The sequence below is a fragment of the Orussus abietinus genome, unplaced genomic scaffold, assembly GCF_000612105.2.
Source record: "Orussus abietinus isolate OABI.00-Male unplaced genomic scaffold, Oabi_2.0 scaffold79, whole genome shotgun sequence".
Taxonomy (NCBI): Eukaryota; Metazoa; Arthropoda; class Insecta; order Hymenoptera; family Orussidae; genus Orussus; species Orussus abietinus.
This window is the reverse complement of record NW_019394231.1, coordinates 339,423-352,568: the sequence shown is the minus strand read 5'-3', so window position 1 is coordinate 352,568 and position 13,146 is coordinate 339,423. Positions and strand designations below refer to the sequence as shown.

Here is a 13,146-nt window from a genome sequence, read left to right as displayed (position 1 = left end):
TCCTCTATTCTCTCCGAGCGGTCTTCATGATTTATCGGCCATCGCGGCCGGGATAAGCGGCCGATAAACGCGAAGATCTCCAAATTCCCTCCCCTTTCGATAAATATCCACCCCCGCGAAACTACCCCCTTTGAATTCATTCAAGTCGAGGACATTCGCCGTTAAATCGCCTTGACGAGCCAATTGGGGTGTGAAAATGTAGTTGAAAAGTGAAGTGACATTTTTTTTTCTTTCCATTGTTTTGTTAAGAAAACCATTGTATTCACCTTCGTCGAGTCCCTAAGTGCTGAACAGTACCTGGGGAATTTTTTAGACTCATAGGGATTTCATCGAGCTCTGTCATCTCCTTTGTACTTCGCGGAGGGAATCGTCGCGCGCCTCGTTATACGGTTTTTGAAGTTTGAAGCGACGGCATATATCGAAACCAAATCCCGTAAAATACTAGCTCCGGGATTTCCGGCGAACGGGTTATGGCGGCCGAGGGCTTTCCCCGTGGGATTCGCCGATTCAACGGGAACGAATGTTGGCGCGGCCCGCTTATCCGCCGCTTTATCGACCTCTCGGATGTTCTCCATCCGTCCCGCCGGGACTTCCCAGTGTTTTCTTTCCGTTTCCGGAAAATCTGCTCCGGCCAAAGTGGCCGGGATCCCTGATAAAAATTCACTTCCCTTCGACCGACATGTTATTATTTATCCATTGCCGTTAAAAAATAACACCGGACCCCCAAGCAAGCTTACAAAGATGTGTGATAAATCACGAAAACGCGTATTGACATTTTGGACACGGTGAAGTAAATTTATTAAACACCCATGGGATGCGTTAATGTCGATACTGTAATAAACACATTTATTCCCGATTATTGTTAACGCGAGGAAATTCCCTAACAATCTCCCACGAGTACGGAATTCAAGAAACTAGGTTTTTCATTCATCCATGCACCGACGTTTCGTGAGATGTATTTTCAATAGAAATTTCATAAACATTTCTTCTTCCTTTTTTTTTTCTTATTATTATCGGGATATTTTTAATATCAAGTTTAATATCGCGCGAGATACGGCTACGAGGGGAGGAATTTTTTTTCCCGCAGAATATGAGGTGTAAATGCAAATTGCGTACGGCGTCCCATGTGGCTCCCGGGGATGCAAGTAAGGATAAGGTGTGATAAGGTCGTTCCGCAAGATTGATACGCGGATTGCGCGTACGTGCGGGGACGCACCTGGGTCTTGCGCGTTTTCGCCGCACCATGGTTGGGGAATTTGTCTTTCGTCGGGCATAAATTCGAGTTCTCCGAGGGATCGATCTCGACTTGCAGATCGGACACAAAGGGGAGTCNGTGGGGGAGGAGGGCGGCCGTTTCAATAATTCAGAGTATGGATTTTGAGTTAGGCGAGCTTTTTTCGGAAAGCTCCCGAGGGCCTCCCGGGACCTCCTCGAGTCGTAGGGACCTTTCGGGGGGTGATGGATGCCTCCTTTGCCTACCCTCGATCCGCCATCTTGGTGTCTTCCTCCTTGATGTCTTCGAGTCTTTTCCCTCCCCCGAGGGAAAGCTCATCCCGCACAAGGGGAAACGCGTGGTCGGCTTGAAATATGATTTTTCTTTCTACCCGGCAGGTGGAGGCTAAAGGAAATTCCGGCGAACGGCTGGATTCGATAATCGGGGGGTGGCGATAATCCATCTTTTTCCCTAATATTCATATCTCCTAGTTTTGGGTATACAAAATTCATGCCTTTTATTATATATATCCTGGATTTCATTCGGGGAAATTGCGAGAATAATTTCGGGATTACGAATGCCCTGGTGGGATATCCATTTTCGGTTTAACGTGTCATTTGAAATTTTTAGGGGAGGTTTTTGCGGGCAAGGAAATTCCCTAGGGGAGTTCACCTCCTTCGGTGGACTTCTAGGGTTCGAAAGGTCCAGGAATGAATACTTCGGACGGGGAATAAAATCGAAAAGTAGGTAGAAGGTAGGTATCGAGAGAGAGAGAGCGCCATAAAGAAAGCTCCCGGGGGAAAAGTCCCGCGGAAAAGCGGCCCCTAAAGGCCGCGTCTTTGCAATATTTTCCCGAAATTGCAGTCGCCCTCCCCCGGCCTCCCCCTCCGCGGATTAAATTCTCGGCCATTTCCCGTGCGAGCCTCAAAGCTCGCTTGCGAGCTTCAAAGTGGCCGGCTGCATTTTCCTTATTTTTCCCCCTTTTTCCTCCCTCCGTTCCTCCTCCTCCCGGGAACGAGGAAGCACGGACTTTTCGAAATAAATAAAGGGAAAAAGGGGAAAACGGAAGAAAAGCGACAGAACAGGAGGGAAAAGAAAAAAGGTCAACGAGAGAGGCGGGAAAAGCGGAAAAGCTCTGGAAGCCCCTCCCCCCCCAAGAAAGCTCTCTCCCACGGGAGGCACGCCGAAAAGCAAAGTTCGCCTCCGGTTTCGCACCCCGGGAGCTTTTCCCGGTCGCGAGGTCCCGGGGGAACTCGGCGGTAATTAAAAATCCAGGACTCCCCGGGAGAGCTCCCTTTAAACCTTTTTTCGCGGGTCACCGGAACTCCTTGCTCGCCTGCTGGTTCTTCCGCTCCATATATACGGAGATATATATATGTATATATATAGACTTCCGGGTGGCGGGAACTCGAAATAATTGAACGCCCCTGAGAAAGGGGCCCGACGAGCTTCTAACGAGGAAACCTCCCTGTGACGGACGGAAGGAGGAAGGAAAGGGGGTGAAGAATCGCCGCCCTCGTTAAGGACCCGGCTGTGACCGAGATGCAGAAATCTCGTTGTCGGGCGATAAAGAGCCCAAGTTTCGACGCATCCAACCGGAAGTGGACGTGCATTTTGAGAAAACGCGAGGTCCCCTGGGTTTGCCCTCTCCGACATTACGGAGAGATTTTTGTTTTTTCATCCAGGACCTTTATGACGCTGAAATCAAGGATCGGTCTCACGGCACTATGGAATGCCCTTAACCCACGTGCTTAATTCCGTTTCTTAAGATATACAAAAGGCACGTTATTATTTTTTTTTCTTTTTCGTTCGTCGCTGGTATTAAATGGTAGTACATTGAGCAACGAGAGAAAAGGATTAATCGCTTGAGAATGTTAAAAAAATATTTTTTTAAGGGCCATGATTTTCTGGGTATGTTTAAGGGTGAACGTCGGTGACCAGAAGGGTTGAGGATGAGGGGGAGCGGGGACGATTAAAAACGCATTCATCGCATCTCCCTCGCGGAGGTGGGGTGTCGGAAGGGGTGGGTGGGGGCGAACGCCCCCGGAAGGTATGTGTCTCGGGGGTTGACATACTCTCCGCAGGGTGGGCCGGTAATCAGAGCAAGTAATGTGCCGGAACCCCCGGGGGCGAGGGGTGCTTCTGGTTTAAAGCAGAGACTCGTCGGCAGGACCCACCCACTTTCCACCCACCGCCACCCCCGATACCCGGGCCGCCCGTTCCCACCCACCGCCACCCACTTACCACCCAGTAGGGGCCGAAGGGGTGCCTAACTCCAACCCCCGGACCTCGTTAACCCACGCTCTGTGAAATTGGAAATACCGGCGGACTCTCGCGCCCTCTCTTTCCCCCCGCCGGAAGTCCGGAGGGTGCGATTCCCCCCCTTACCTCGGCCCGTAAAAAATGGCGGGTTATCAGAATACGTCATGGTTTGTTTTACGCCTCGATCACGGGCAGAAGGGTCACCCGGTGATGGGGTTGCTTTCCGGTCGTCGCCTTCGAATTTGTCACCCAAGGTCGAGGGGGTGGCCACCCTTGACCGTGAATTCCCAATTTTCAACCCCCCTAGACAAAATATCGTCCCATAAATTCCTACCTTTAAGTAGCAGTTATATATTATTAATTAATATTCCTATGTTTCACTAACGATTTGACGTTTGCCTTTTGCAGGGCCGCGCAGAAGCTGAACCTCTCGTCGAGTCCTCACCGGAGACGAAGATCCGGCGACGAGAACATCGGCCAGGACGAGCAGCCATTTTTCCCAAACGGATATGCAGCTCTTCTCCTGAAATCGCCACCCCCTGCGCCTCCCGCCCTACTGCGCAGGATAGGCGTCAAGGAACTCACCGGCGTGGGGAAGGTCAGTGAAAGATCAATTTTCCACCGCTGAGAATAAAAAATGGTAAAATTTCCCGAGGCCCGAAAATGAGATTACGAGCAGCTCAGAGATGAAACTTTGGAAGAAAATTGGAAATGAGAAGTTCTCACGGTCCAGGGGGAATTTTTACTATTTTTCTTCTTTCGAAATTCTGGGCTCGCCGAATGGCGAAGAAAGTCGACGGCGCGTTGCATGTCCTGCCTCGTAAGGAACTAAAGGGTTCTTTTTATGAATTCCCTGCACAAATGCCGCGACCAAGGGTCGATAATCCCTCTTCAGGGGGTTGCATATTTCCTCGCGAGGGCTTAAAGGAAATTAACCCCATGACGATTAAAACGGTATCCACCCTTAAGCGAAAGTTGGGTCATGACCCAGCGGCAGCATATCACGAGGGCGTTCGAAAAATCTAAATGGCTTTCTTTGACGAAGGGTAACTCGAAGTATATCGGAGAAGGAACCCTTCAAGGTGCCGAGCGAATTGATACCCCTGGTCGCTTTCTTTTAATTACCCCTAGATTCGGCAAACAGGGGTCCTCGATCCCAGGGGATGAATTCCGGTGAATCGGGGTGGGGGATGCAGGATCGCCCGGAAAATCCCCTCGTCCCGAAGGTCCTTTCCAGATCGCCGAAGAAGTCATCCTAAGGACGTCCTGAAAATATCGGAGGGGGTGGCCGGGGCCGGGGTCCGAAAAGCAACCCCCTTCCCGGGATCGCTCTTCGTCCAGAACATTTCTGAGAGTGGATCTCATCCCCTCGAAGGATTCGAGGATACGTCGGACCGTCTGTTACTGAGACCTTGGTCCTTGCCGATATATCCTCGGTACAAATATTTAAGCTGTGATGTTTGCCGATCGTGTCGAGATTGCGCATCCCCTTTCCCTCTGTCTTCCACCCCTTCCTGGAGGTCCTGGACCCCCGTCCGGTATTTTCGCGCTCCTCTCTTCATCGGAACTCCTGGGTTACCTCCCGGCAAGGGTGCGTCGATAAAGTCGTTCATACACTATTACATACATTTCATTTATACGAAAGGGCCGAAAGTGACCTATTTTGAGATGTAGCTTCGATGTAGATACTCTTTCGTGGGAGTCGCACTCGGGAAACTCGGGGACGCCTCGGCGCACCGCTACTGAGGCACGCAGAGCACATCCCTGCCTTAGCGAACCAAAGGGGTGGCGTCGAGTCTCGCCTTCCTCGAGCCCCTGCATCTCCTCCTCTCGTTTGCATTGCAAATCGGCCCGACACCCACCTGAGGGAGACGTCGACCCGCCATCTTTTCCCGCAGGCCGAGCACGCCGAGGAATTCCGCCAAGAATTCCCTCCCCCCGTCCCGGGGGTGGCGCAGACGTCCTCGGCTTCTCGCCGGAAGTGCCCCCGGGAAACGGCGCGAGTTGTTTCTTTCGGAAATTCGGCCTGATCCGTCCCGACTGTATGATGGGGTGATAAGGGCCGCGAATCCCTCACGCGAGGGATTTTTGCACGAATGGGGTGCACTCCACCCCCGGCACGGTCGAGCGATCAAAACTGCGCCACGTAAAATCCCTCTCCCCCGTTCTCCAGGAAGATTCTCGGCAAATTGGGGAAATTAGGGATAAAGGAACGGGGCGTATGTTTCTCCCGTTAATAAGGGAGGATTTCATTATTTTAGCGTTCTTGCGGGGGAATTTCATGAAGCGCTCCCAAGGTTCGATTACTCGTCAGGGACTTTCTTTCGCGCAGAGAATCCCTTTAATTCAATTATTTTTCAAAGGTAATCCGGGGGGGGTTAAGGAAAAATTGTTTGGACCCCCTGATAGGATACCTTAATTTTCATGTGAAAATCATGGAATTAAATATTGTAATGATTCTTCTGGACAATTTAACAGCGACTCATGCGTGGCGTCTCTTCGGAGCACCTTTTCAGAGTTCACCCCTCTCGTCCACGACTTCCCTTCGCGCGAACAATTTTTTTTTTATTCTCAAAAAGTACTGCACGTAATGGCATAAACTTTATTTTTCCATGAAAGGTCTAACGTAGGAGAATACAGGAAAATTTTTCTTCTAAGTAAGAAATACGTTCATTTTCTATTCTAACCCTCCAAGAAGCGTGAAACATCGAAAACGTGCACGGACCACGCCATGTTGGTTCAAGTCCATGATATGTAAATACATTTTTTATGACAAATTAAATTTCATGAGTTTCGGGGCTTACTTTAGAGCCTCCATATTCCCGTGGTGAAATTTGAAACGAATCGGTACACCCAATTCGGGAGAATACCTTCCCCAACGATTTGACTTTTCAGATATATATATATATACATAGGCTGACTCTTTCATATCCTCTGAAATATTTGCAAATCCCTGGAAAGTTGCGAAATCCTTAGGTATGGATTTGGGGAATTGAAAGTCCTCTAGCGAAGTTTCTGTATTTCTCTTTATTTCTGCCTCCACGTTTCACTCCCTCCGTTCCTCCCTCTCCGGCTCCGCACTCTGTCCTTCTCTCCGGTGAATTAAACACGGTATAGTGCTCCGATTCGAACATGGCAGCACTTTGCCTATTCATCCCGTAATTTGGGTATGAGCTCTGTGAGCTCAATGAAGGAGCATTCGGCATCGGTACGTTTATCGGGTGAAGCCACACTTCCTGTTTCCCTAAGTAGTTTGCTTTCGGTGGCCCGACGTAGAGACGGTCCTTTTGGTAATTAGTCCCAGGGTGTTACGAAAGGGCCAATTAGACGTCCTGCCCCGTACGGAGTTTCAATTGGACCCGAAGTCCCGACGGAATCGACCGAGATTTCCCATTATTGGACCTTCGATTGCGCGATCGCGAGCGTAATCAACCCCCCGACGTAAGTGGGGCCAAAAGTAACTAGATGGATTTCCCTAGAAAGGGAGTCGTTAGGCAACCTTCGGTACGCATCGAAAGGGGGAAAGGAAATCCTGGAGTCCTGGAATCCTGGGGCAGATCGGACGATCGGAAAAGCAGGATCCCGAAAACGGGACGACAAAGCGGTGCGTCTCGGGGGGTTGTTAGGAGGTCCTGTGGGGGAGTCCCGTGTCCTACAGGACGCGAGCTCGTTACGTGGAGCGATCCCCGACGTGCGTCGAGACCCTCGAGGAGCGATTCTCGATTTATCTCGAATCAGGATCCAATACGCGACCCGTGGCCCCAATCTGGTCCCGTCGGTTCCCTGCGGGAATCGATATATATCCCGTGGCGTGATTTTTATGGCCGTCTATTGGCTATTTTCCCTCCCCACCCTCTCCCGAGGGGAGGCGCGCCCTTACCCTTTCCTGGGGTGGTCGAGAGAAATGTCGATGGCCAAGGCGTGTTTCCCGAACCGGCACCGAACCGGGAAAAAGTGGTTTAACCTATGAACGCTGTCTCCCCTTCCTCTCCACCCCCGTCCAACCCTCCTCCTGGGAAAATTCAAATTTCTCAAGATTTTTTAATATCCGTCCGACATCAGTACTCTCCTGATTTTTTTATTAAACATATCCTGATGTTTCTACAGATATTTTCATAATTTTACAAGCATCCCCTTGATTTTTTTAAGGATATCCTGGATTTTTTAATATTTTTGAGGACATCTAATTGTTTATCAGTTTTTTTCTTTATTTTCAGGGATGGAAAATCGAACGTATAGAATTATCCCGCGCCGTTCGGATACAGTTTAAATGGATTCGAAGCTATTTATTGCGTTCGGTTTAGGCACGAACACGGATTTTCCGAACCTCGGGTCTTTAATCGGTCATTTTCCATCCCCTTTTCCGCCTCCTTGCCGCAGGGTGGGAAAGAGGAATGTGAATGGGCAAAGCGTGTGCCGCGAACCGGTACGGTACCGGTACCGGACCGGAGAAATGAACCGCGACCGCGGCTGGTAGTGGTTCCCACTGATCCCACTCAGGACTTTTGAACTCGGGGCGATAAAAATCCCCCGGGAACAAAAGAGAGGGAATTATTCCTCCTTTTACGAGCCACCGAAGGAGTCGGTTAAGTGGATTCCCGGATAGTTCCCGGAGAAAACGCACCGGTCGGGAGTGTTTCCTCGGGCGAGTCGCGATATACATTTCGTTAGACCTCGAACCGATATTTTTACCACGGGAATTTATCAGGAAGAGATAAGCGAGTGAAATTCGAAAAAGAAAATCAATTTCACTCATTTTTCGACGAAATCCATTTTCCCTCGTCGTTAATCGTATATCAATATTTTTAGTCTTTCATGGAACTTGTTTATTTTTTTTTCGGTTTTATTCTCATGTTGTATACTATAGTTTACGGTCACATAACCTCAAAAATCGTCAAGATTTGACTTTTTTTTTTCGCTTTAATCGTCATGTAGTTGTTACGGTGAAACACCGAAATCTGGAGAATGTCAACTTTCACCGGTGAATGTTAACATTCACATAGTCGCTTCGTGTATGTCCGAAATATTTGCTAAATACCCTTATTTCTGACTTACACCGGTGTGTGATTGTAGACACACACTGGAGAGGGTCCGAATGTACAACAATGTAATGAAATATTCGATCTTTCACCGACGTATTTGGTATCTGTTGACATTCACCGGTGAAAGTCGACATTCTCCAATTTCGGTCATTCACGGTAACAGTATACTATAGTTTACGGTCACATAACCTCGAAAATCGTCAAGATTTGACGTTTTTTTTTTTCGGTTTAATCGTCATTTAGTCATATGGTATAGTATAGGTTATGGTCGTATAACCTCAAAAATATTTCGGATTTCACGATATTTCGGGGTGTCTCTTCCAGGTGGAAATTACTTTCCGGGAGTTCGGCCGAAAAGAAGGAGCATTGAGAACCCTGGCTCGACCGGCGAGTTTCCGCCTCCAGGAGGAGTTCCGCTTGCGGACACGAGACGGAAACCCACGGGCACGCGATGTGCCCCCCGACCCCCGAAAGTAGCTTCTCTAAGCTCCGTTAATCACGGCTCCGTCGAGGATAAATCGATCGGAACGGCGGGACCTGACCGGGCGACTGTCTTCTTGGGGTTCCCTAGGGATACGTCACCAGAATCCCGGCTTTTCTGGGATACCTCGGGTCCCACCCCCTTCCGGGATGGACCCTGTCCCTCGAATCACTCCAGAGAAATAAAAAACACATCCCGAAGCGATCGGGTAAAAATCCATCGTTGCACTTATCAGAAATTCTTATCAATATTGGGAATACCTCCAGGGGGATGAAAAATAAATTCTCACGTGTGGCATCTTCAACCCCTAGAGGAGGCAGGCTTTGGGAATAATGATTTCAATGATCTTGGAAATGATTCCACGAGGAATCGGGAAGGGCGAGAGTCAGGGGGTGGGAACGCGTTAAGGGAGGTTTCCGGAGAAATGGCGGTTTCGATTAATCCGAGGGGCGGCTCGGTTTCGGGATATTCTTCGCAGGGGGTGGTCCTTGGCGGACTTTGTTGCGCCTCTCCTCCCCCCCCATCAACCCCCGGAAAGGGGATAAACCGTCGTAAGGACATGCGCAATTTCACCCCCGGACCTGCTGACCAGGACGCGGTCAGCGGTTTCAGGGGGTTTATTGAAATGTCCGGTCTTAGCCACCCCCGTCGTTACCAGGGGGCTGGAATTGCCGAGGTCCACCCTTAAGGTCGCGCCAAAAGGGGATGTTGGCGCTACCCGCGACTGCTAATGAAGATTTGCGATCTTTGCCGACCTCCGGCGCGATCATGACGCCAATTAAAGGGGATGCTTCGTTAAAAAGGGCGCCATCCCCTTTAATCGATCGACTCTTAAAGACGCCCCGCACTCCACTCTCGTATTCCTATCCCCTTTAATCCCTTTGCAACCCTTCGAGAAAAAATTATTTTTTAATATTCCCGTCATCATTCGTGGTATTAGGGAATTTATAGGGAATTTTTAGGAATTTCTCAATTATTAATTTGATTACGGTGAGCCGGGGAGGGAAAATTTTTTACCCTTCGAGAAAAATTCTTTTTTAATATTCCAGTCATCATTCGTGGTATTAGGGAATTTATAGGGAATTTTTCGAAATTTCTCAATTATTAATTTGATTACGGTGAGGGAAAATTTTTTAGGATGCGGAAGAATTGCCGGAGAGGGTTGCGATTGCACTTGGGCTTTGAAAAGAGACTCCCGCAGGAGTAGATGGATGTTTGCGGCCAGGGGGCACCACATGGTCCCGGGAAAATCACCAGGATTCCCGCAGGATAATTGGAGGTCGCTGCGGTCGCCTCCTCCGTTTCCTCCGGCGTAGAATCCCGGAGAAGTGCAGAAATACGCTCGACTTCGGATGCGGATTTCCTCCCGAATTATCCCGGATTCCCTACCCCGTAATATCTCGCGATCGGGCCGCCTGTATCCCTCTGGACCCACCCCTCGTTAGCTCGATTTATCCCTTTCGGATATCCTCCCTCGTTACCCGGGACTCTTGAGATAGCCCTCGGTACTGAAAGTCATTTCAATTTTTACCTGACGAATTTTCTTCTTTTTTTTTTATCGCTCCGGAATTGATAATAAAAATTACTCCGATTCTCACCCCCCGAATTTTCCATGACCTCCAAAATTGGGAATAAAAATCACACGAATTTCTCGTGAGTTCCAAGAATTTACCCCCTTTTACACATTTATTTCATTCTGACTTTAATGAACTTTTTTTCTGGACTGACCGTTCCCATTAAATCTTTTGGATCGTTGTTTCGAGAATGTTTAAACATCGTTGTTCCGGAGTAATGTTACGTTGGGGATTCTTTTTGAATTATCACCCCCTCGGTTTGAGTGGGTCCCGAGGGGGTGATAACTCAAAATGAATTCGTCTTTAATTTAAAGAGGCGGCCTGCAGGAATGTCCTCCCTCGGGAAGCCGCTTTAAATAAACCAATTAATAATTATCACACACAGAGAGACCGACCCTCCTCGCGTAAGAATTGTCACCCCTGCGGCAGAGGGTTGAATTTTCCTCCGAAATGACTCCCCACATTTTCTTCTTTCTCTCCTGTGATTTAATTTCCATTTTTAGTCACGCCTCTCGTTACCGAATGTGTACTTCAATTGTTACTAAAGATTTCCAGGCCAAAAATAGTTCTTTTTTTTCCCGACCGCCGTTTCGGGGAATAATTTTCGCTTTCCGGGGAAACGACTCGCACGCACATTACGCACCGCCGCGGGCTCATGAATTTATTAGAAAGTTTCCCAGGGAAAGCGCGGAGCCAGGAGACACCCTGTTTCCCCTAGGAACCGGGGAATAATCCCTGGGTGGGAATTATTTCTTCTCGAGTTTAATTCAGCCCGCGAAAAACGGAGCGCAAGCATCTATATACATAAACAAAGGAGAACTTTTACCATCCGAAGGCTGTATAATTATTCATTGCGCTAAGAATTGCTCGGACCAAAAGCTGCAAAAAAGGAGGGGAAATTAAACGTTTTGGGGGAAAAAGAAATACCGAGGATAATTTTTTTAATAACGTTTATTAAATATTTCCTCCACTTTCAATAGATCCTTCAGGGGTTGGGGATAGAAATTCAAACATTTCAGATTATCTCCGAATTTTCAGACTTGAAGAAGTCCAGCCCCTCTTCGGGAAGTGTCGTCAGGGTCTCTGGAGGAGCTCCTCCAGGTTCCTCCAGGTTCCTGATAATTTATCCCCGTTCCTCTTTACCTTCTCCCGAGGGACGTCCCGATCCACTCGACGATCGGCCGGGATTTCCAGACCGCTCGTACGTGCTCGACCGGGGTTGTTCTCCCCCAGGTGTGAGGGTGGAAAAAAAAAATAAAAAACAAGCGAGTTCCCGGGGAAGAGGGACACCCTAAAAACCCGGCCGAATCCGCGAATGTCGCATTGCTAGGCCATATCGGGAATTAATTCCCGATATGTCGAGCAATGAGACACTCCGAAAGAGAGCACGTGGTCGTCCATCTTGCGTAATTTTACAACGCGGGGGGCATTGGTTTCGTTTTTTGCAAATGTCAGGTCGGGGGTGGTTCCACCCCCCGGAGCTGAAAAAACCTGAAATATTTGATAACCCCCGGATAGCACTCGCAAACTATCCAAAAATATCTCGGGAAGGGCGTAATTTTCTATCTCTCTGCATTTCTCTCTGCATTAATATAAAAAATGGTTTTTCCTTTTTTTTTCTTTGGATTTCCATTTTTCAAAGAAATTTAATTTGTGGGGAGGGCGAAGCACGAAGTCCTAATCGTCGGCCGAAATCTCGTAGAAATCGTGTCCTCGAGGCGAAAGACACGTCGGCAGGTGTGCGGAACGCCGGCGAAACGTGTGCGAAACGTGTCCGGGACGTGTCCGGGACGTGTACACGAGCCGATCCCAGGGGAGCCGAGAGTGGTCGAGTCGAGCCTTCTGTTTGTCCAGCAGACGAGTATTTCGGTGTAAACGGACGTTCGCTGTTTCGGATCGGTCCGGACCCGTCCGGAACCAGTCCGGGGCTGATACGAGCCGGTTCGAGGTGCGCCATTTAATTTCGCCGGCATGTTCGCCAGCTCGTCGATGCAACCCTGCAAGAAGGTCGAGGGAGAGCTCCCCCGAGAGAACTTCGAGCCGATTACTGTCCGCCATTTTGGAGATTAATGCCGAAGAGTTTCTTCCGAACATTACCGTATCTCAAAATGTCTCAATACCTGGATTTTATGAAATTTCATCGTGAGAATTAAATCTGGAAATTCACGGTATCAAAAATTCTTCGCGATATGACGTCGCCATTTTGGAAGTTAATGCCGAAGAGTTTCTTCCGGACATTACCGTATCTCAAAATGTCTCAATATCTGGATTTTATGAAATTTCATCGTGATAATTAAATCTGGAAATTCACGGTGCCAAAAATTCTTCGCGATATGGCGTCGCCATTTTGAAGATTAATGCCGAAGAGTTTCTTCCGGACATTACCGTATCTCAAAATGTCTCAATACCTGGATTTTATGAAATTTCATCGTGCTAATTAAATCTGGAAATTCACGGTATCAAAAATTCGTCGCGATATGATGTCGCCATTTTGGAGATTAATGCCGAAAAGTTTCTTCCGGACATTACCGTACCTCAAAATCTCTCAATACCTGCATTTTACGAAATTTCATC

At 48.6% G+C, this 13,146-nt stretch overlaps 1 protein-coding gene across 1 annotated transcript in view; it reads left to right on the top strand.

Moving 5' to 3' along the window:
- Positions 1-13,146, top strand: part of LOC105694763 — a 211,105-nt gene that overhangs the window by 119,149 nt on the left and 78,810 nt on the right. Inside the window, exon 5 of the mRNA XM_023431772.1 lies at positions 3,884-4,073. Coding sequence (XP_023287540.1) covers positions 3,884-4,073 — 190 coding nt within the window. The remainder of the gene's footprint in view (positions 1-3,883; positions 4,074-13,146) is intronic.